We start from the raw sequence: 21,207 nt of genomic DNA on the forward strand, positions 1-21,207 counted from the left end.
TTTTATCTGTTGCAAAAAAAAATGTATTTGATTACTTGAGTAAAATTACAGTATCTCTGTTGTTAGTAAGTATTAAATGTTAAAGAAATTGGACCCCCCCTTCCTTTCAACTTTCCAAGAAAGTGCATGTAACAGTCCATTTTTTTTTTTTTCCTTCCATACCTAATACAAAATAAACAAACACTATACCTGCTCTCTTGATCAAGAAGAAGCATTTGCTCTTGTAAGGAACATATGTACATTTTAATGAAAGTGATATTTCTTTTTATATATACAAGAGCATCTACATTTTCTCCACTGAAGGTTGTTCAAGATGCTATTCTTAGCAGCATTGTGAAATTCCAGCACACATTTTCTATTGTGAATATACCTACAAGGCAAAATGTTACGTCTTAGTTTCAACTACCAAAACAACACTTGTATTTTTCTCTAAAGAATTCTGCGTGCTTATCACTGTACAGAAACTTATTAACATTGAGGACGACTCAAGTAAAAAGCACAATACAAATAGCAGTTCAAAACGGAAAGGGTTAAATCTACAAAAAAAAAAAAAAAAAGCAGGTTGAATTTTAGAATCAAAACAAACCCCCCCCCCAAAAAAAACCCAAACCTTTCAAAGAACCACACAGTTCAGTCTGTACTTTCAGTCCTTTCCTTAAATTTGTTTTGAAAGATTAGACAATGTGTTTGCTGATAAAATTTTCCAGCAGGATCAAAGTATACATTTATATACAGATTTTATTAGAGAGCTAATGCATCACTGAGGCATTGCATCAACACCAGATTCATATTAAACTGGATATAGAAAATAAGTTAATGCCAGATTAAGACCGCCTAGCAGGGCAACTTGCAATTGCCATAAATGTTACAGCAAGTTTACAGGACTCTAGTCAATTAGTATTTAGTCCAAAAATACAGAAGACCAAAGTTAACGCTTGCATTCTGTTTGCAAAGCCAGGTTATATCACTAATAAATAAGCTTTCTTAGAACTCTAGAAGTTGAACAAGGTACAAAAGAATGTCTTCAGAAGGTTGTAGTTCAGAGATCTGGGCGGGGTGGGGGGGGGCGCTGTGGGGGAACCAGAAGGTTTGGGAGGGACAGGGCAAGGAGGAGGAAGCAACCGTGGGTCTCATTCTGAATGGGGGATGCTCCCTCTCCAGCCAAAGGGCCTTTAACTTGTGACGATCTCTTTGCTGTCTTCCACGAAGCGGGTGAAACGGAAGTTGGTTCCGTTCTCACTGCTTGCCATCTTCTCCAGGCCAGCCAGGGGTGCGCTGGGCTCTGAGCTCTGGAGCTTCTCCAGGTTTCCCGTCAGCCCACTAATAGGTGAGCTGCTTCCACTGCCCAGGCTTCCAGGAATTGGAGGGATGCCCCCATTCTGAATGACGGAGATCTCGTTGGCCTTCATCGCCAGCCCGTTGGAAAGCGCGGCTGCGTACTGATTCCAGAAACTGGAAGGATCCCCACTTCCTGACCTGGCCGCCAAATCCTTCTGGAACATTTCTGGGAACTTGACGGGATTGCCTCCTAGAAATGTCATAGGGCCATCCACAGAGAGCCGGCGACCCCGGCGGGCGGGGGTACTATTCCACATGTGAGTGCCCATGTGTACCTGGGATGGGGGGAGGAAGGGATGGAGGGAGAAGAGAAGAAAAAGGGGGGAGAGAGAAGGGAGAAGCTTAATAGTTGAATCTGTCTCAACTCACATCCCAACACTTGACAGGGCCAGTGGCCGCAGTGTCTATTCTTATTACATGCCGGACAGTGGGAAGGGTAACAAGAACTGTCCACTCCAGTCTGCTAGTAATAAGGTGTCCACTCTCTGCAACCCTGGTCCGCCTCTCCTCTGCCTGGGCAAGGATGCCTTACTTACTCCTTTTTTATTACCTGTATTTAGCTTATAATGGCCTTGAGCAAGCCAGTCAGTTGCAGATAGCTCCTTTCAGGGTGAGAATTGTTATGTCCACTCTCATTGCCATGGCAAGTATTGTATCTGACACCCTTTACCCTATAAATGTCCTTTTCAGATGGGAAGAGAGTGCCCCTCACTGATTGCCCAATGGAGGGCCTGTGCGTGGAGCGAAAAAGCCAGAAAGTAATTATTCATCTTGCATTACTGGCAGCAATCTCTAGAGAAATACTCTGTCAACAGAAAAATGTGCACAGTAAGAGCGCTCAACTGTTGCTCTAGAACTTAAGCATATTTGCTTTCTTTCCAACACGTATCAGTAGGAAATGTTGTATGATCAATTATCATAATACCCATTAGCAGAGTGGTGACGTTACTGTTTTTTGAAAGACAAACCACGCTGGACTGCAGAGTTATGAAAAAAATAGATGCCCACGCAGAGGAGAAGTGTAATTATTAAGTGATATGGGCAGCACACAGGCCACATGGAGGTCTTTAATCAATACCCTGTGGCAACGCGGGGCTGTCTGACCTGGTAGGTAGAGCAATTCATTAGGTGCACTTAGCGAGACAACATGGCCAGGCCGCTGCTTCGCTTAGGTACCAAATTATTCAAGGCACTCTGACGTTCAGCAGGCTGCAGCCTGCCCTGGCCCCTGCCATGATCCTGACCTGCACAGACACCCACAATTCTCCAGATAAGCCACGTGGCAGCAGGTTCTCTCGCGAGAACTCGGCCCCTGACTGTCTGGACCAAAGACTCTGGGGGCGTGCCTTACAAACCCTCAATGGCCTCGAAAGAAAGAAGGCTGCTGGGGTGGGTGTGGGTGAGGTGCAGATGGAGTGAAGTACCTTAAGATTGCCTTTTGTTGTGAAAGCTCTTCCACAAATAGTGCAAGCAAAGGGTTTCTCTCCAGTGTGAGTTCTCTCATGAATCTGCAGGGCACTCGACGAGGAGAAGGTCTTACCACACGTGTTGCAGTAGTGCTGTTTGGGGGTTCTCCTGGGCAGAGCTGGAAGCAGAACTGGGGACGTGGCGGAGGATGACAGAGGCCCAGAAGGGACGTGACTGGCGGGGGTGTCCTTACTGTCCTGAGGAGTCACATGCACGAAGCCGTTGACCTCTGTCTTGATGAGAGACGCCAACGAGTTGGCGGGTATCACCGCCGAGTTCTGATTGGGGCCAAGGTTGGAACTGGGCTCAAAGAGCTGTGATGGTAGATCCCGCATCTGATGTGTCAACATGTGTTGCTTCAAATTACCCTTGGTGGAAAAGCCACGATTGCAGACTGTGCAAATAAATGGTCTCTCTTTGGTATGACTTCTGTAGTGAATGTCCAAGGCACTCTGACAAGCAAAGGTTTTGCCACAAATGTCGCAAGCAGTGTTTTTAAATTTACCCCGGTCTCTGAAAGGAAAGAGGATTCCCAAAGAATCTTCTTTGATGATTTTCTCTGTGTGACTAGATGTCAAATCCAGAGCCCCACCATTCACTGGGGCGGGAGACAAACCATTGGCAAACTCACTTGCCCCTGCTCTCTGCGGCTTCTCCTCGGCACTGGGTGACTTGTGGAATTCCTGGGTGCTGTTGGATGGGGACAGAGCCTGCATGGAGGAGGTAGACTCTGAGATAGCCGGGCTGCCTGCACTTTGGCTTTCCATGTCCCCACCCACTGAGGACGAATCGTTGGTCAGGACGTCCCCCTCGACTGACCCGTTCTCCACTGACTTCAGGCTGGCCTGCAGCTGCTCTGCCAGGCCGGCGTTGATCATCTTCATCTGATTTTCCAAAGCGGCAATGCTCGACATCTCTAGAGGCAAAGGCGAGGAAGACAGGCTGTCTTGGGACGCGTCTGCGGACTTGGGCGTGTCCGGGATGCTGCCCTCGGGACAGTCTTCCATGTTTTCATCAGAGAAGGTGTCTAAGTCATCAAAATTTTTCTCATCAAAGGAGCCCGTGTCGGACTCCATGGACTCGGGGTAGCTGTCAGGGACCGGGGTGTTGGGGATCTGGCCCCCCATGTGCATTCGGATGTGCTGCTGTAGGACCACGGCGTTCGTGAACTTCTTCTGGCAGATGGGGCAGGAATGCTGGACTCTGAGCGGGGGCATAGCTCGATGGACGCTATAGTGGGTCTTCAGGTTCCCTTTCGTGGTGAAAGCCCGGCCGCAGATCTTACACTTGAAGGGCCTCTCCCCGGTGTGGGTGCGGTAGTGCATCTTCAAGGCGCTCTGACAACTGAGGACCCGGTGGCAGATGATGCACTCATTGGGGTCAGTGGCCTTCTTGTCAATGTTTTCGACCAGTTGCTGAAGCTTGGATGTCTCTGAGGCCTGGGCTGAGTCCAAGAGGCCCCCAAAAGGAAACTTCGCCTTGAACTGCTCCGACATGAGCGGCAACAGAGGGTTGGTGAAAGTCGAGGCACTGCCCGGACCGCCGTCAGACGCTAGGGAGCTCAGCACGCCGGCGTTCGGGGCTGGGGCCGAGCTGGGGGCCATACCGCTCTCTTCGCTTTTGCCGCGGGAAGGGGGCGCAGTGGGGCCTTCCGCTTCCTCCGGGAGCCCACCTGGGTTTCTCACGGCCGGCTCGGGGGCCCCGGAGTCGCTTGTGACGGAGCCCGGGGGGCTGGCGGCAGAATGGCTGATGGGGATGGGGGCTGGCTCTTCGGTCTTGATGAAGGGGGTGAGGTTCGGGAGGGTGGGGGGCAACGGCAGGCCGACAGAAGTGGTCAGGGTGGGCAGGACGGGTTTGGTGTCTAGCCAGCTGGTGACCGGCTTTTCTGGAGGGATGGACATGCCGTAGGGGATGCCGGTACTGGTGGGTATGTTGTCCAAATGCTCAGGCACGGGGTAGGGGTTCATCTGGATGTGAGGATACTTTTCTTTGTGGCGCTGAAAGTGGACTTTGAGGTTCCCCTTGGTGGAGAACCTGTTCCCGCAGATGTTGCACTTGAATGGCCTCTCTCCGGTGTGGGAGCGAAGGTGGATCTGCAAGGCACTGTCGCTCCCGAAGACCTTAGCACAGAACCTGCACTTGTGTTTGAAGAACGCCTCATCTGAAGCGCTCTTGGCTTCGAAGGCGGTGACATTTGGTGGCTTGCTTTTTCTTTGCTGGGCCAAGGCGGACAAGGGGTTTAAATCCTCTGCTGTCGTTCCAATGTTGGGCAAAGGGCTGGGGAAAACCGAGTTAGCGGGGGCCGGCTGAGGTAGAAGTGGATTAGATGCAGGACTCAACAGACTGCTTATTGCAAAAGCTGGTGAGGATGAGGCAGAGGCCGCGGGGTTGCTGGTGTGGGAGGCGCCCGCGCTCGAAGCCACTTTTTCCGAGGATGGGGTGGGAACTGCCGCCGCCAATATGTGAACGTTGGGGGAAGAGCCGCTGTGTGGGGGGGCAATGGTGTTGCCGGAACTGCTCTGAGGTAGCTGGATGGGGGGGAGCTGTTTCACACCGCTGATGCTGGCAGATTGGCTCGCGAGGCTCTGTGCTAACCCAGCTGCCGCAGCCAGCTGCTGAGATAAATGGGAACTGAGGGTGGACAAGGGGTTGGCAGATGTTCGTAAAGTACCTGGGGAAGGGCTGGAAGAGGTTGGCAGGTCTGCGTTCTGAGAAGCCAGCAGCAATATTTGGTGACGAATCTGTTCGATCAGTTGCAGCTGGTGGATCTGCTGCTGCTGCAGAGCTAAGAGCTGCTCCATCAGGGCCGGGACGGCCAGCTTGCCCCCCGAGGCTCCACTGCACCTCGCTTCCTGGGAGAACTGGGCCACCGCCACCTTGGTGCTCTGGAGGTTCTCGATGATGACGTTGCTGTTGATCACGGAGAAGTTGCCCAGTGTTGTCAGGTCCCCGAGTTGAGGTAGAGAGGTTGTGATCGCTGAGGTACCTGCCCCGGAGCTGCTGCTGCTGCTGCAGCTAGGGGGGACGCTGCCGTCCCCACCGCCGCTCAGGGGCCCACTGGTGCCTTTGGGAGCTGCCGGGGCCTCCACCTCCATGGACTCGTCCCTGGCCGGTGCCTGGGCTTCCGCCAGGTCGCTGCACTCTGCTTGCTCTGTTTTGTTAGACGTGTCATTCATTTGTTCCTGGGGATGATCAGGAGGGGGGCTGGGGCTTGAGAAGGTTTCAGGTGGGGAGGCTGGACTTTCATTTACGATGAGAACTAATTGATTTTTAGTACAGTTCTTCTTGTGGAGCAGAAGATCTGACAATTCGAAGAACTCGGCGCAGCACCGGCCGCAGACGTGGGCATCCTTGCTCTTAGTGGTGCGGTTGGGTTGACCCTTCTCTGTGTCTCCTGCAAACATGAAAAGGAGCAGGGTTAGCAACGAAGTCAGGACACCCAGAGTCATCCAGGACTTCAAAAAAAGAGAGAATGGGGGTGGATCAACTCTTTCCTCCCTGTGAAACTCAGAAAACTGTGGCCCCAGAAAACCAATCAATATTCCTTAAGAACGTTCTTGATTAAATGTTAAGGCTGTTGGAGGACTCCCTATCAATCTGGTATCTCCGAGAGCCGCGGCCTTCAGGTAATCCATCAAAATATAAAATACTATGAACTGCAGACATTGGTGCATAATGAAATTCCATAGCAAAATATTGATTTCCAATATTTTATACACCTTATTGTCTACTCGTCCATCCAGAGAGGGTCCAGCCACCATCCTGAGGACTTATTAGGCTCTTGAGCTTCTGTCAACCTTATTCATTTTCACCTGATTCAAAGATATCTGTGACAGTTTGTTCTGTCACTAAACTAATTTGTAGTCATTCAGGTTCCAATCAGTGGTTGACAAGGGGAAAAAAAAATGGCTATCACCAAGGTGAAGACTGACAACTTGAAAATCACCTCCAGACCCTACCTGGAACCTGAGCTACGTCTGATCCGTGACAAACACACTTTAGCCACATCAGTAACAAATCCTCTGGACACTCAAGACTCAGCTGAATACAAGAGAAAACAATGAGACACAGACACAGACACAGACACAGACACACACACATGAGAAACATAATGATCAAAATCCGTTGCAAGGCCTGCCTGGCACCTATATATCAGGCTGTGGCATGTTTATTTTTAAAATTAAAGAATGCAACTGGCTACCATCCCACTAATCAAGGAATATATGCCACTATGCTCCAAATGGCAACATTATGCCTGTAAATATTTCATCAAAAGTGCTCTTTCTATCTATAAAAACTGGCACAAGATTTACATTTCTGATTAAATATCAACTTAAAGAAAGATGTGCAGTTAAGGGGAAGTGAAGAAATAATTCTTGTTTTCTAGTTTGGAAATGCTTTGCAATTCTCCTTGTCTGAAATGCCTTTAAAAACAGTTTGCTCTTAACTGTTATCAATTGTTTAACAGATTGTCCCGAACCTTTCATTATAAAATCCCTTTATTTCATGTTTGTTTCCACTGGTTGCTCAGATTTCTTCTCACTAAGATCCATTTGTAAATTAAACATAAAAATCTCCAACTCCAAGCTAACATCCTATTCAAAGACAGGATGGCGTCCCATTGTTTGCCCAGCATGGGGAACACCAACTTCTGTTGTACAAATGGTGTGTGGTCATCTCCGTAGGCTGTGAAAAAAAAAAAAAAACTGTTTAATTCAAGGATTACCTCCCTGCATGCTTTTCTGCAGAACTGAATCAGATAATAGTTAGTTTCCATGACTTCCAAATTGAATCTCCCAGAAAACTTGCAGGGGAAAAAAAAAACTAATAGCAAATATGAATAAATGCAAAATCAAAATGCCGCTTTTTTCGGTAAACTTGAGTTGAGTCAAAAGAGTCAGCCATTTGCCTCTTTGCAGTAAACATTAAAAAAAAAAAACACACAAAAAAACAAAAAAGCTTGAGTAGTTTTACATTCCAGAAAATATAATTAATACCCAAATACTAACTTCTGAAAATTCCTTAACTCTGTTTGCCTTGAGTGATGCCGCAGATGATTAGAAGCCCTGGTAAAGTATGCCAAATGTATGCACACTTTATTCATTGGGAGGGTTATTTGAGTAGCTAAGTTATACTTAACAAGCTAGCTTCCCTAATACCCATCTTTTAATCTCCGTAAGGGTATAGTGCAAAATGCATTAACAATACCAAACAAATCTTGGTTGGAGCAGAAAATACCAATAATGATTCAGTTTTAATTTAATGTTTAATCATCCTAATTGGCACAGGATTCCTCTGCACATTCAAGGTGCTGTTTTAAGCTCTGTCTCTCGCTTTACTTAAAAATAATGTAAATAAAATATTAAACGAAATTCGCTAAAGTTATGTTGCTTAACTGGGGACGAAAATAATGTGACAAAAATTCTGTTTAAAGCTTCTTATTTTGACAACCAATTTTAAATGATGCATCCATTTCAGATGCTTATTTTAAACTAGGAAATGCAGTTCCTAATATATTCAACCGAAATGTTATTTCTTTCTCTTTGCACATTTCCATATGTAATGGTTATGTTTCCATCTACTTTTACAGCCAATTATGAAGGAACAAAAGCTATTCTGTTTGTTCACACATTTTCAACAAAATGCATTAAAACTATTATGTCAGCATGTTCTATTAAGCTCTGCATTCAGTGGAAAATACTTTTCAACCAGCTCACATTTATCAAAACATAAAGCCACTTTAAAACACAGTTTTGCTTGGTCAGCTGGGCTTAGACAAATAATGACAGATTCAGAACTAAATAACTAGCAAGGGAAATCAGAAAACTGACTTCATCAATTGTACACATTACAATGTAGTTGCTTCAAATATTTAGCACATCTGTGCTCACGATTAAAGGGCATTTTTAATTCTTTGTAACTTGCAAACATCTGATATTCTCATAATATAGAGAAAATTTTAAAAAGGTTACTTTACAGGATTTAGCTGATTATTACCTTCCTGTGCTCCAATTCTGCATTTGTGCTGCTTCAAGACTCATTTGAGAATTTTCAAGTTTTTCGACCTGAACATTTTTATATTTAGGGTTGTGCTAACTGGAAGGAAAATACAGACACTTAAAAATAAGTGCCTGCTTGCTTCTAAGAAAGAGACTGTGTTAAAAAAGCTGCCCATATTTTAGCTTAGATTTTCACAACATTTTAATAAGCTGACATTTGATCTCACTGTAGAGTCAACTAATTTAATTTCCTGATGTTTATGAACACCAAAAAAAAAAAAATTCTGATACCTATTTTGATTTATTTCAAAAGCAGGTGTCGCTACATTATAATAGTTCTTAACTTTAAATCCATCTGCCTTCTGAACAGAATTCCAATGAAACAGCTTTATATGAAAAGAAAAAAAAAAAAGGATAAAACATCAGGTCTAGTTTGAATCTTTAACTACCAAAAGGAATATTTTAAGTTGTAATAAGATGCACACACACACACTCACATCACAAACTAACATATTCTAATTCGTTTTTTTGACCGTCTGGCTATCTTGTATCTCTCAATAATCTGTTACACAAGATTGCAACTGGTGACCCCATTATAGTAAATACAGTTGCCTTGTTCCATGTACTATAGTAAAAACAATATTCTAGTTCCTCTTCTATGGATTATGCATTCAGATTAATTTTGTCATTGTGGTCATACAGGAAAATTTAAGAAGAGGTGGTTTTCTAAGTATGTACACACCAAAAGATTTTTGGAATGTTCTGGGTTTCTTTTACCCCCTCTGGGCCAGAGGAAGAGGTGATCTTATAGCTTTATCCAATTTATATGAAAATCCCAGATGTTTTAGTTTTCATTGTACTATTTAGGTTCTTGATGCCCAATTCAAATATGTCAGCTTTTCATCATCTGAACTAAACACTGCAGAATGGGAGGCAGAAAATTGAAGTGTTCCAGTATATCTGTCTGCTGAGAAAACAAAAATAAAACTATGCCCCATGCTGAAAGGTTTAGCCAGCCAGGAAAACAAAACAAAACAACAGCCCTACTGTACCACGCTGAGTTTTCTTTTTTTGGAGCTTCTCAGAAAGACCCTTCGCTTGACTTCCCAGTACCTTCAGATCACATTAACGTTTTTAACAAAACCCCACAAGATTATGATCTTGGAGCCTATAGTTTTAACTGGCTGTTCCTTTTGGTAGACCAATTTTGAAAGGCCATCACAAACATTTCTGATTGATTGGTTTTTCTCTCTTTTTTTCTTTTTCTTGTACAGACCTGGGAAAAACCTGCATCTGAATGTTCAGCTTGAGATTCCACAGCAATTTAAACACCGCCACATATGCTCTGCATATTTTCTGTAATGTCTTAAGTTTCTTCTGTGAGATCTGTAGCCAGATGACACATTTTACTGGCTCCCTTCAAGTCCCCTCAGTGTTCTGACTGGGATTAGCGTGTTCTCGAGTGGAAGAATACAAGGGGAAATCTCTGACAAAATAACAACATGGACAAGACAGTCCTTTGAAAATCCTGATACCAGCCCACCTAATGTACACAATAAATGAAAGGGGGAAAATATCTTCCCCTTGGATGAATCAAACTGAACACTAGATGGGGTTCCAGTTGCAAGGGTTTGTTCAAAAACTTCTTTGTGGCTTTCCTCTTCCAGTGACGCGTAAAAGAGACTGCTTAAGGCGAGATCTAAACTTTGACTACATAAACATTGGCAAAGGCACAAGAAACTAGATCCCTGTTGTCTGAGGGTAAAACTGAGCTATGGGAACTACCTGTCAATCTTCCCCTTTGGGGGTCTGGCATCTGAGGGTGACAGGGGAATAAGGTTAGGAAAAGAAGCCAAGCTGATAAGGTGAAACTAAAATAAACTCCGAACTTCCTGCTAAGTGACTAGCAAGACTCAATTTGGGGGTCACTGGGAAGATACTGAAGGACATATTATGATCTGGACCTTGTCACCTCTGCATGGGAGGAGGCTAGCAAAGGTTAAAACAGCTCGACACATCTACGTTTTCCAAAGCCTGGCACAGCGACTTTTTTCTTTTGGAGGGGGAGGGGTGCTTGTTCTTGGGATAATTTACCACCTCCTCCCTTCAAATGCTCCATGACTGCCCTTTTGGTAATCTAAGAATATTTGGGAAGACTGGGTGAGCGGTATCAGAAGGTACCTTAGAAAAACCGAATTAAGTCTGCAGAAGGAATTAGTTCTGGCTACTCCACTGAGTTTGGCTTTTCTCAATTTCAAAAAACTGAACTGCTGGTCTACCTGATTCCCACCCCCTGCTTTTCCATGAGAGCTCTGCCTTGAAAATTCAGATTTTTCCTTTCCAAAGGACTGTAGGTCAAGACAACTTGCTACCTGCCAAAGCAGAAAGAAATGAAATAAAGTCCCCAAAGAATAACCTATAAATTGACACTCGTGCCTATAAACCATAGGTGAACCTGGATGTAAAATAAACCACAAAACCTTCGGTATCACAAATTCACTTTCACGCACGCTCTCTCCTGTCCTTCCACCTTCGCTTGTTTGTGTTTGTTTGGAACATTTTAGGAAGTATGTAAGGCCTCCAGCAAATCCCCCAAAACAGCTTGCATTTTCTCATCCAAAATCTTCCATGATGCCACAAACTTAAAATAGGCCTGATTAAACAGGAGTTTTTTGCAACTGCCTTATCATGCAGGTGTCGGTTTTTCAAAAAAAGCAATTAATTATAGTTCTCTCTAACCTTTTGGGCCCAGAAATCAATGTGTTGCCATTAAGCTGCTCACAATGAGTAAATTACTTTGGTAAATAATAGAATTTCATTATTAATATAAATAAGAGGAATTTTTTAATGATACTTTATATGAGAGGCAGTGTTATATCTGCAGTTCATGATGTTTTTATCTTTCTTCCAATATGATCTTTTCCTTGAAAAAGCTGGGCACAGAAATACTTTCTTAATAAATGAATGGAGTATGAGTGGGCCAAACATGTCATTCCAGGAATCTTAAAAAACACTACCCAAGGAAGAAAAAGCCAACACACCCACATACACACACACCTGAAATCCGAATTGCTAGTAAAGAATCCACATACAAAATCATTACATTCTAATGTTCTCTTTCCTCAAAATTATTTACCTTGCTAAATAATTTTCCCAGTGGCAGTCATCTTTCTACAAGTAATTCGAGACTTGTTGCATATCATTTAAGAGACAAGTAATAAGCGCCATACTGTTGGTTTCATAAGAAACAGTCAAAATCTCCTAGTTTATTTTAGAAGAGTATATAGCAGCACCAAAAATACAATTAAAATATGAACATCGTAAGACTGACCAAATGATCTTGTTTTCTTGAACTTGTTCTGATGAAGTTATCCTGGAGATTGCTGAGGCTAGCTCGGATTTTCTTTGTACGCACGCACACGCTCAAACACACACAGGCGTGACATGCCGCGCAGTAAGCCTGACTGCTCCCAGCCTTGGGAGTCGCTCCTTCAGGGCAACTGTAACGGGGGGCCTACAAACTTTCCTAGGTCTCACTCTGGACCGAAGTCATGAAATCGGAGGTGCCAGCATCTGCTGAGGGCACCACCAGCTAGGTTTAATTTGATAGGCTTAACATTTCCTTTGCCATGTTTTAAGCCCATCTCAAGAAAGAAAAAAAAAAGTAACCACAGTGTTTAAGGAAGGTTAATCTTCTAAAAATTTAACAACTTTCATGTAGATTAAACAAGCAAACAAACCTGCAAACTGAAAAACAGAACTCCAATGACTCCTTAAAGTGTGTGTTCTGTGCGGACAGGAGAATGGGTGGCTGGGTACAGCGCATGAAAGGTGGGGACTTTTTAAAGGTAACTTGGAGACATGATTGCTCAGTTCTCTATCTCACAACTACTCCCAAATAAAAAGAATTGGCGTGTGTAAGGCCCTCCTGTAAAATCAGACATGGAGGAGGATTAGTTGTGTACTAATATTATTACAACATACTAAATCCTGTAACCCTATTACAAAATCTACCCTCTAGGCAGTTTCTCCCAAACTTATTGTTCAACCATGTAAAAACAGTCATAACCTAAAACCATTACAACTGGAGAAATAGAGGGGGGTGGGGAGAGGTGAGAAAGGAGGCCGAGAGGGGAGTGATTCCTACGGTGCCCCTACCAGTTTACTCCTTCTTAGGACAATGAACCAGCTTTTGGGGATAAAAAAGAAAGAAAAAGGAAAGGAAGGAAGGAATAAAGTAAAAGAAAGAGAAAAAAGAAAGAAAGGAAACTTAATGTAACTTAACTAACTTACCTCAAAGCCCAAATAAACCAAAAAAACAGTCCTAATAAATAATAATGGTCAGAGGTAGTGAACTCCTTTTATGCTATCGCTTTATGAGAAGCCTTAACTATTAAAAATTCCGGATTCCAAAGGCGACAGGAAAAAGGTAAAGATCTAGCAAGCATCAATTCTCTGTGAAGCCGAAGTCTTTTTTTTTTTTCTTTTTTGAAAATATGTAAAATCAGTACACATTAATTTAAAAAAAAAGACTTAAAAATAAATCTTTCCTCTCCTCCCTTTAGGTTTGGTCCTTTAAAAACTGTTGACTTGAACAGTATTACAGTGAGGAAGATCTCACCAGAAACTTTAGCAAAGATGGTGTGGGGACGAGATGCAGAAGAAACCAGCTGGGAAAACCCGGAAAAATTCTGTGGCAGCGGCCTTGGATAATTTCACCTCTGTACCTTGAGCACCCAGTCTCGCCTGGGGTGGAAAGCGGGGATCACGGGTTCTCAGGGGACTGAGAAATCAGAGGCTCTGGATAAGGCTTGAAGCTTGAGAAAGTACTGGGGTGGAGGGGGCCAAATATTGTACACAAATATCTTCATCTGTGTCTGTTCTCTCCCCTTTCTTACAGGGATCACCCCCTCCACAGGAGTCCCCTTTCCCGACAGCCGGGGTGAAGTGGGTGGGAGCCCCTCGGCTTCTCCGCCTGGGTTCTGCATGGGTCCCTGCGCCCCAGCTCTGCAGAGAAGCAGGCCTCTAAGGAAGGACCAGAGGACCGTGAGGGCCGGGCGGCCGCAGAGTTTAGAGGACTGAGGTGCCGACCAAAGGGCAGGCTTCCGAGCCCTATCGGGGTCCAGCTCCCTCCTCTATACCCCAAAATGGAGCACCCCGAGAGACATTCGGAGTCGCGGAGACAGCTCCGGGGTTGCCGTTCGAACCTCCGCAGCCGAGAGGCGAGCACTGTGCCGGGGAACCGAGCCCGGGCGCCGCTCCATCGCCTCCGGCCTTGGGCCTGGGAGTTCGGAGGCCCCTAAAGTGTAATATTTTTTAGGGATAAAAAGGGATTCAAGGTGTCTGCCCTCTCTACCCCCAATTCCCCGCCCGGATCTCTGCCACTCTCGGCCTTAGCTCCGTCACACAAACTTTGTTCTGGACTTGTTCACTCCCTTCGGGCCCCGCACTTGTCGCCTCCATCGGAGGAAGCGAGTGCCTCTGATTTAGGGGGACTCCCTCGTAGCTAGATAGCCCACCCCACGTCCAGCTCTGAAGAACGACCCTTACGACTCCTGGAAGTGCGAGGTACCACGATCCTTAGCGGAGGCCGACCGAGTCTAAAGATTTCTTGGGGGCGCCGAGTGTGCATGTGTTGGGAGAAGAGATGCGGGGATCAAGTGGGATGGCCGGACCCCGACACTTTCCCCCGGCCGCCTGCACTCTGTCTGGGGAGCACCCGACAGCAAAGAGCACTCTCCAACACGGCCTCTACCCCAGCGTGTCAGGCACGGTCGCCCCAATACAGGTTCCCATCTTCTTGGAACTCAGAACTCCCACAGGCACCCCATTCCGCGGCGCGGGCCCAGGAGGAGTGGGAGCGCTGGGGAAGGGGGGGAGCGCCGCGCAGGGAGCTCCCCTCCACGTTCCAAGTTCAGCCCGGAGCACAAAGTAAACTTCCTTCCCGCAGGCAGCAGGACCAGGGCGGCGGAGGCCAGGCTGGGCCTCGGGCGCGGGCCGGGGAGCGCGTGGAGCACCGCGCAGGCAGGCGCCGACGGCCTCTGTCCGCACCCGCGCCCCGCCGGGCACCCTTGCCCGGGCCGCAGCTCGGAGGGTCCCGGGATCCGCTCCCGGGGACAGCCGGGACGCAGGAGCAAGGCCGGCGAGCCCTCTCTCCTCCCCGCAGGAGGACCCAACAACTCCGGAAAGATCCTGCCTGGAGAACTGTTTGCTTTCCTCGGGGCAGGGGGGTTGGGGGTGGGGAAGCCCAGCAAAGGCAAATTGAAATTTAAAAAAAAAAAAAAATCGCGGAGTCGAAATGGTGATTCGGGTCGCGGCGGCTGGGCGGTGGGCGCGGGGGCCAGCCGCGTGTGCGTGGGTGCGAGTGTGCGTGAGTGTGAGTGCGAGTACGTGTGTGCGCGTGTGTGTCCGCGGCGCGGGCCGGAGCACTCACCATCTCGCCGGGGGAGCGAGGCCACTTCGGGGTCGGATTGGAAATGTTGAGGCTTCGCTTGCTTCCTCCGCGACATGCTGGCTCAAACATCAGCTGGGGCAGAATAAAAAATTACTAAAAAAAAATCTTCTCAAAATTACGGAAATCGAGCGGCGGCGGCGGCGGCGGCTCCCCCCGCCCGCCGGCCCGCCCGCCCCCTCCCCGGCTCCCCGGCCCCGGGCGCAGCGCGCATGTGTCCTGCTATAATTATGATTATCAATAATGCATTGCGATTAATCATAGAGGGGCTCTTTGAAAGGCGATTGGCACCGGGCCAGCGCTATTCAAACCCGCTCGCCTTAATCAATTAGTTTGTGATTTGCTGCAGACCCCTGTCTCTCCGCGCGCTGGCCCAATAAGCCGGCCGCGGGGCTGGCTCTGCGAGCCGCGCCGCCCGACACTGGGTTAACCCTCTTCGCGACCGCCCGGGACTCCGCGGCCGGGCCGCCGGGGGCCTGCCTTCTCGCCTCTGAGCACCCGGCGCCCCGGCCTGAGCCCCCCTCCCTCCCTCGGCCCCCCCATCCCGGGCTGGGCCGACCCAAATTAGCATGCCCTCCCCGGAATTAAGCCTCCCCGGGTGGGGGGTGGGGCCGGGCGGCGGGGGCTGGGGACCCGGGCTGCGGGCGCGCGGCGAACTTCCCAACTCCGGCGCTAGGAGCGCCGGCCCGCGGGGGGAGGGAGTCCCGTGGCGGGATTTGGGGGGAGGAAGTCCCGTTTCGTGAGTGTTTCTTCGTTTCTTTAAGAGCTACCAGAAAGCAGCCCACCCCCACCCCCATAAAAAAAAAAATAAGCGAGTGGGGAAGAGCCAGCCCCACGCCGGTCCGCCTCCCGCCCGCGGCCCGGCCTCCCTCCCGCTCGCTGCTTGGCTCGGCGCTCCTTCGCCCCGAGTTCTCCATCCCCTGGATCCCGGGCTCGCGGGGGCGCGGAGAAGAGGACCAAGGAAAGGTTTGGGAACGTGATGGGTTTGGGGCTTTGGGGCGGGGGAGGGGCAGCTCTCCCGCCACCCGGTTCCTCCTCAGAGGGCCCCGATCCTCCAGCTTCTCGCTTGCTCCCCCGCTCCCTTTCTCTACCTCGGACATTCCCAGGACAATTAGGGCTGAAGTTTTCGGGAGAAGCGGCCCCGAGCCCGTGGGATAAGGGGGCGGCCCGGCTCCGCCCAGGACCCCTCCCGGACCTCCCCCTCGTCTGCCCCGGTTGGCTGCAGGGCGCGTCACTCCGCGGGGAGGCGGCGGCAGCGGTGGCGCCGCCGAGCCCAGGGCAGGCGGCGAGCGGGGACCGGCTTGGGATCCGAGTTCAGCTCCAGCCGGGGGGAGGGGAGGGGCCGCCGCTTACCCAGCACGCTGCAACCCTCCCCTGGCCTCGCGAGGCGCGGGCCTGCCCCGCTGGGCTCCGGGCACGGCCAGTCCCCGGGACCCCGCGGCTCTTCGTCCTGGGGGAGCGGGCCGTGCCCCAGGCTCTTGGCGAGGAGGTGGCCGCGCTGAGCCTGGAGAGAGGGGAGTCCTTGTCCGCAGCTGTCTGGCCCCGCAGGAGCTCGCCTCCACTTCTCAGGCACTTGCTGAGCGCTGCGCCCAAACTTTTCGCACCAGCTCCATCTCCCCAGGCTGTGAGGCAGCCTTCCCACCCGGGGCCCTGAGCCCGGAGTGGGGATCCCGGGGCCCGCACTCAGTCCGCTGGGCTCGGGCCCCCGCGAACCTGAGGCTCAGTCCTCGGCTCAGCCTAGCTCTTCCCCCTTGTGCCTCAGGGTCTCCTCGCTCCTGGTTCCCGAAGTCCTGCGCCCGAGGGACACTCTAAACTTCGGTTGAGTAATGGGGCCGGGGGGGGGGGGGTGCAGATACACAATCCCTACCCTATCTCGCGATCGGGAAAGGAGAGGGCTCATAAGGACGCCCCAATTCGGGAGCGCCCTGGAGCCTGGAGAGCCATACAGTCAGTTCGCGCGAAGTGGGCACCAGTCTTCCAAGTAGAGTTTCGGGTACTCCGGACCATACTGCGCTCCCGCAAGAGTCTCTCTAGCCACTTTGGTCCTCCCCCGCTGTTTAAAATCTAAATCTTTGGTGTGCGGGTGAATGTTTCTGTTTTCCTCCTGACGACTTTATTTCTCTTGATATAACTTCTCCTTGTTCGCCCTTTCTTCACCTTTTCTCCCGCTTATTTTTCCTCTTTTGTGGCCTCGCTCGATCTCTCTCTCTCTCACACACACACACACACACACGCTGACACCCCCCTGCACCTCGCTCTCTCTTTCTCCCCAGGTCTTGTTGGTTACAGTAGATTTTGATAAAAAGACAAACGAAGCTATCAGTGGGGCTGATGTTGAAGAATGAAGATAATAATGTTTCCATAGGTGGTGCTTCAAATGCCATTATTTCTCACTGAATATTTAAAGAGATCTCTCGGCAAAGATGGATCTGCGTGCTCCTGGGGTGCCAGCCTCTCGCTTCCCCCAGACCCCCAGGAAAGTGTGCGGGAGCACGTGTAAAACCCATCCCCCGCTCCGCAAACTGTGATCCTCGCAGGCATCCCAACCCACACTCTTCCAGGTACACCAACGCCGCCGTATGCAGTTGCACACGCGTTTCTCCGTTTCTGCCCCTGTTTGGATTCGCCCGCATCCGTCTCTAACAATCTTGGCTTCTTGAAAGTCCGGGCCTCTGGGGCACCGCGTGCTGCCAGGAACCGAACGGAGCTAGCGATCCCGCAAATCCTTCTTCCTGGATCGCGCCGTAAGCGCCGCGGCAGGCTCCCGGGATTAGCGTCACACGTGTTCGTTACTTGCTCTATGTGTGATTAAGATTAAGGGGCGGGGGAGCTTTCCCTCCCCCCCCCCCCAACAAAACACCAAAACAAACAACCAAACGAAATGCACACGCAAAGCAGCAGCTTCGCGATGTTTAATTAAAAATGGGCGAGCAGAGACGAATTAATTGGGGGGATCCAAACTTTAATAACTTTTTTCGTTCTTCTGCGTCCTCGAAGACGTAGAGGCAGGCGTCTCGCTCGATGCGCAGCGTCCCCCGCTAATTTCTTGTTTGTTTTCTTTCCCTCCGTGGCCGGGAGAGAGGAGAGGGGAGGTGGAGGAGGGGGGATGGGAAGAGGGGGATGGTCGGAATGGCGGGGAGAGGAGAATTGGTCTTTATTGTTGACGGCAATACATCAATTACGGGCCATTGTCTTGGGCCCAAGTTCCGTGGTTCGCAGACGCGGGCGCAGCGCTGTCAGGGCGCTCGGGTGAGGCTTCGTGTGCCGCGAGGCAGAGAAATAATTAAATTAATAAAAACGGAGACAGAGTGGGGTTAGACAGATGGGGGTTGATTTGTCCTTTTGAGCCGGTCGGAAGAAGGCAGGGACTACAGTGAGGTGCCGCAGTGCAGCCCCTCCCCACGCCCTGCTCACTCGAGAGACCTGCGCGCTCTACTGGGGGTCGCGGGTCCCTGCCTTGGGTGGGGCAGCTGCTGCGGGACTCCAGTTGACGGGGCTGGCACTTAGGCTCCTGGTTTTTAGGGGCTGCTCCATGTTAAAGATTGGAGGTGGCCCGAAGTCTGGCAGCGGCTGCGCCAGGGTCGTGACCTCGTGGGCCGACAGGAACCGCACCCGGGCGAGGCGCTTGGCGAGTTTTTCAAACTCACATTTGGGGGGCTGGATGCCTGTGTTTCTACCAACAAATCCCGCCGCCCCCCCTCCAGTCTTCCCAACACCTACAGAGTCCTTGGTGGGTTTGACGGGGGCCGAAGGGCCCCAAGGCTAGCGGGCCACAGGTGAATTCCCAGCGAAGGGAATTCTCCTTTTCATTCCCTGATCTTGGGAAGGGGAGAGGGTGTTGAGCCTCCTTTCCTCAAGGCCCGATTCTTCCACCAGCAAAACTACCTTATTTCGGCCCGGTCTGACCCCCACTTTCTGATGGAGCCTAGAATGAGGCCTGGCCTGCGCCCAGGACGTTCCTTCTCGCTCCTTCTCCTTCCACCGGTGCGGGTTGGACACTTTACCCTCGAGCTGAAGGTCGCCCCCACTCGCCTTGCCCCAAGCCCCTGCTTCCTCGGTCCCCGGCCTTAGGCCCCGCTGGGCCGCCGGCCGAGGCTAGGGGGGCGGGAGAGGAGGTTTCGTTTTCTCGTGCCAAGCAGAAAGCGGCGAAAAGGCGGCTGCGGCGTCCTGGGGGCGGGGGTGGAGGCACACCCGATGGTATCAACATTATTGATGGGGAAATATTAGGGGCAGGAGCCCGGAGATCAGGTTCCCGGTCCCTCCCCTACCCGGAGGTGGGAGGGACGGACGGAGTGGGTGGTGGCGGCGGTGGTGTTGGGGTGTGCTGGGACGCGGGTAGCTGAATGCACCCGCATTAACCACTCTTGGGATTTATTTATAATTTTCTTGTCTGTAAATTGGGGTGGCGAGGAGAGGAGGAGGAAGGATTGACTTGGCTAGTACCCTAGCCCTTAAGGTCTTTCCCAGGGTTGAGGCCGGAGTGGAGGGGTGGGGGTGGAGGAGGGACAGGAAAAGTGATCAAAAGCGAAGACCAAGTTTGGGAAGCCCACCGTAGGCTCGGTTATTGATCAAACCCCAGTACTTGGCTTCCCCGAGAGTTTCAGAAACTCTTTCCTTAACTGCTGTCGCTCAAATCCTCATCTCTCCTCGGCCGCTGGAGAGGCTTCAGACTCGAGGCCTCGGGGAGCCTGCTCAGGTGGGTACCCCCGGCCCCGGCGGAGTCTGTGCTGTGAGCGCTTTGCGCACTGGCTCCCCGGTAATCAGGTCTCCGCAGCGGCAGCGAAAAGACGCACTTTCTGGGGGAACCCGCAGTCCGCAGCCAAGGGCTATCTGCAACCCTGGCGCCGGGTGCAGCGTGGGGACCAGGCGCCCAGGCGCCGGCTCCGGCGGGAATTTCAGCCGCGGCGAGCGGAAGGCGGGCTTGGTAACTCGTCCGCGCGCATCCCAGCCAAGCATCCCAGCCAAGGGTCCCACACTACCGGCAAACTTCCTCTTTCTTCTCTTGCAGGGCCATCCGCATGCAGGCATTTAGAAACTGACTTATTCGCTGGCGACCGCAAGTGCCTGTGATTTTTACTTTCCGTCTACATTGAACGTCTTGTACTGAAATTCACTGAGCCCTGCATGCCACAGTGCCTCGCTAAGGGGTCTCTGGGTACAAAATGCCTCTCCAAGGAAATGTTTCGAGGTAGAGAAAGTGAGAAAGACTAATCGAATTTATAAAAAGAAAACCTTTGCTTCCTTTTGGTTAAAATCCTTTTGCGGTCTTCTGAGCGTGGAAAAAAAAAAATCACCACCATGCAATAGAGTGTAGCTAATTCCTGGAACCCATTAGGAGGGTGTCCAGAAAGCCCAGCAGGGCTCACAGATTCATTCCCATCTTTGAGCTCAAGAAGTAGGACTTTTGGATCCAGTGACTAGAAATCAGTTCTTATATGTTATCTGTTGGGAATAGGTGTGGGATCTCTGAAGCCCTGGACTCTGTGTGCATGTAGGGGTGTGACTGGGGGTCTGTCAGGAAGCTCATTTTCATTCATAAAAGAGATTCGCTTAAATGACCTCCCTATGGGACACCTCAATGAGCTAATTTGGCAAATCTCTTGCAACAAACTTTATATGTTTTGCCTCTTTCTCCAGCAAAAGGTCCCTTTTCATAGAACAGATCAACAGTTCTCAAAGAGAGGTGCATCTTGGTTTTGTAGAAAGCTGCATACAGTGAGACCTTGATGGGGCAATTGCTTCTTGCTGGTCAGTGTTTGGAGAGGGAAGCACCATTTGGTTTCTGTTTGATCAATCAAATGGCCACATGGAACCATCCCGGGGGCCTGGCCCTTGTCTGCCTGGCAGCCTGTGAGCAAGGCTGGACTGTCACTCACATTATGGGTAATTTACAAATCTCCCACATCTCAGCAAGCTATGACTTTCTTAGGGAATATTTCTCTCTACTGAGAA

At 49.9% G+C, this 21,207-nt stretch overlaps 1 protein-coding gene and 1 long non-coding RNA gene across 2 annotated transcripts in view; one reads left to right on the forward strand and one right to left on the reverse strand.

The window, feature by feature from the left end:
• On the reverse strand, nt 1-15,744 carry SALL1 (spalt like transcription factor 1). Its single transcript, XM_043898450.1, has 3 exons — nt 15,238-15,744; nt 2,763-6,199; nt 1-1,613 (listed from the first exon to the last, which is right to left on the reverse strand). The coding sequence occupies exons 1-3, from the start codon at nt 15,311-15,313 to the stop codon at nt 1,173-1,175; spliced, it is 3,954 nt and encodes a 1,317-aa protein (XP_043754385.1). The 5' UTR covers nt 15,314-15,744; the 3' UTR covers nt 1-1,172.
• A 328-nt stretch (nt 15,745-16,072) lies between these two features.
• Nucleotides 16,073-21,207, forward strand: part of LOC122691704 — a 41,695-nt gene continuing 36,560 nt past the window's right edge. The window contains exon 1 of the long non-coding RNA XR_006340481.1: nt 16,073-16,221. This is a non-coding gene — a long non-coding RNA (uncharacterized LOC122691704). The remainder of the gene's footprint in view (nt 16,222-21,207) is intronic.

The sequence above is a fragment of the Cervus elaphus genome, chromosome 4, assembly GCF_910594005.1.
Source record: "Cervus elaphus chromosome 4, mCerEla1.1, whole genome shotgun sequence".
In the NCBI taxonomy this organism is placed as follows: domain Eukaryota; kingdom Metazoa; phylum Chordata; class Mammalia; order Artiodactyla; family Cervidae; genus Cervus; species Cervus elaphus.

What these genes read in the sequence shown, in the direction of transcription:
- SALL1 (XM_043898450.1), bottom strand. Translation starts at nt 15,313, where the DNA reads ATGTCGCGGAGGAAGCAAGCGAAGCCTCAACATTTCCAATCCGACCCC. An exon ending in CTCGCTCCCCCGGCGAGATG is followed by an intron (nt 6,200 to 15,237) that starts GTGAGTGCTCCG and finishes TCATGTTTGCAG; the next exon opens with GAGACACAGAGAAGGGTCAA. An exon ending in CAACAAAAGGCAATCTTAAG is followed by an intron (nt 1,614 to 2,762) that starts GTACTTCACTCC and finishes CCCCCATCCCAG; the next exon opens with GTACACATGGGCACTCACAT.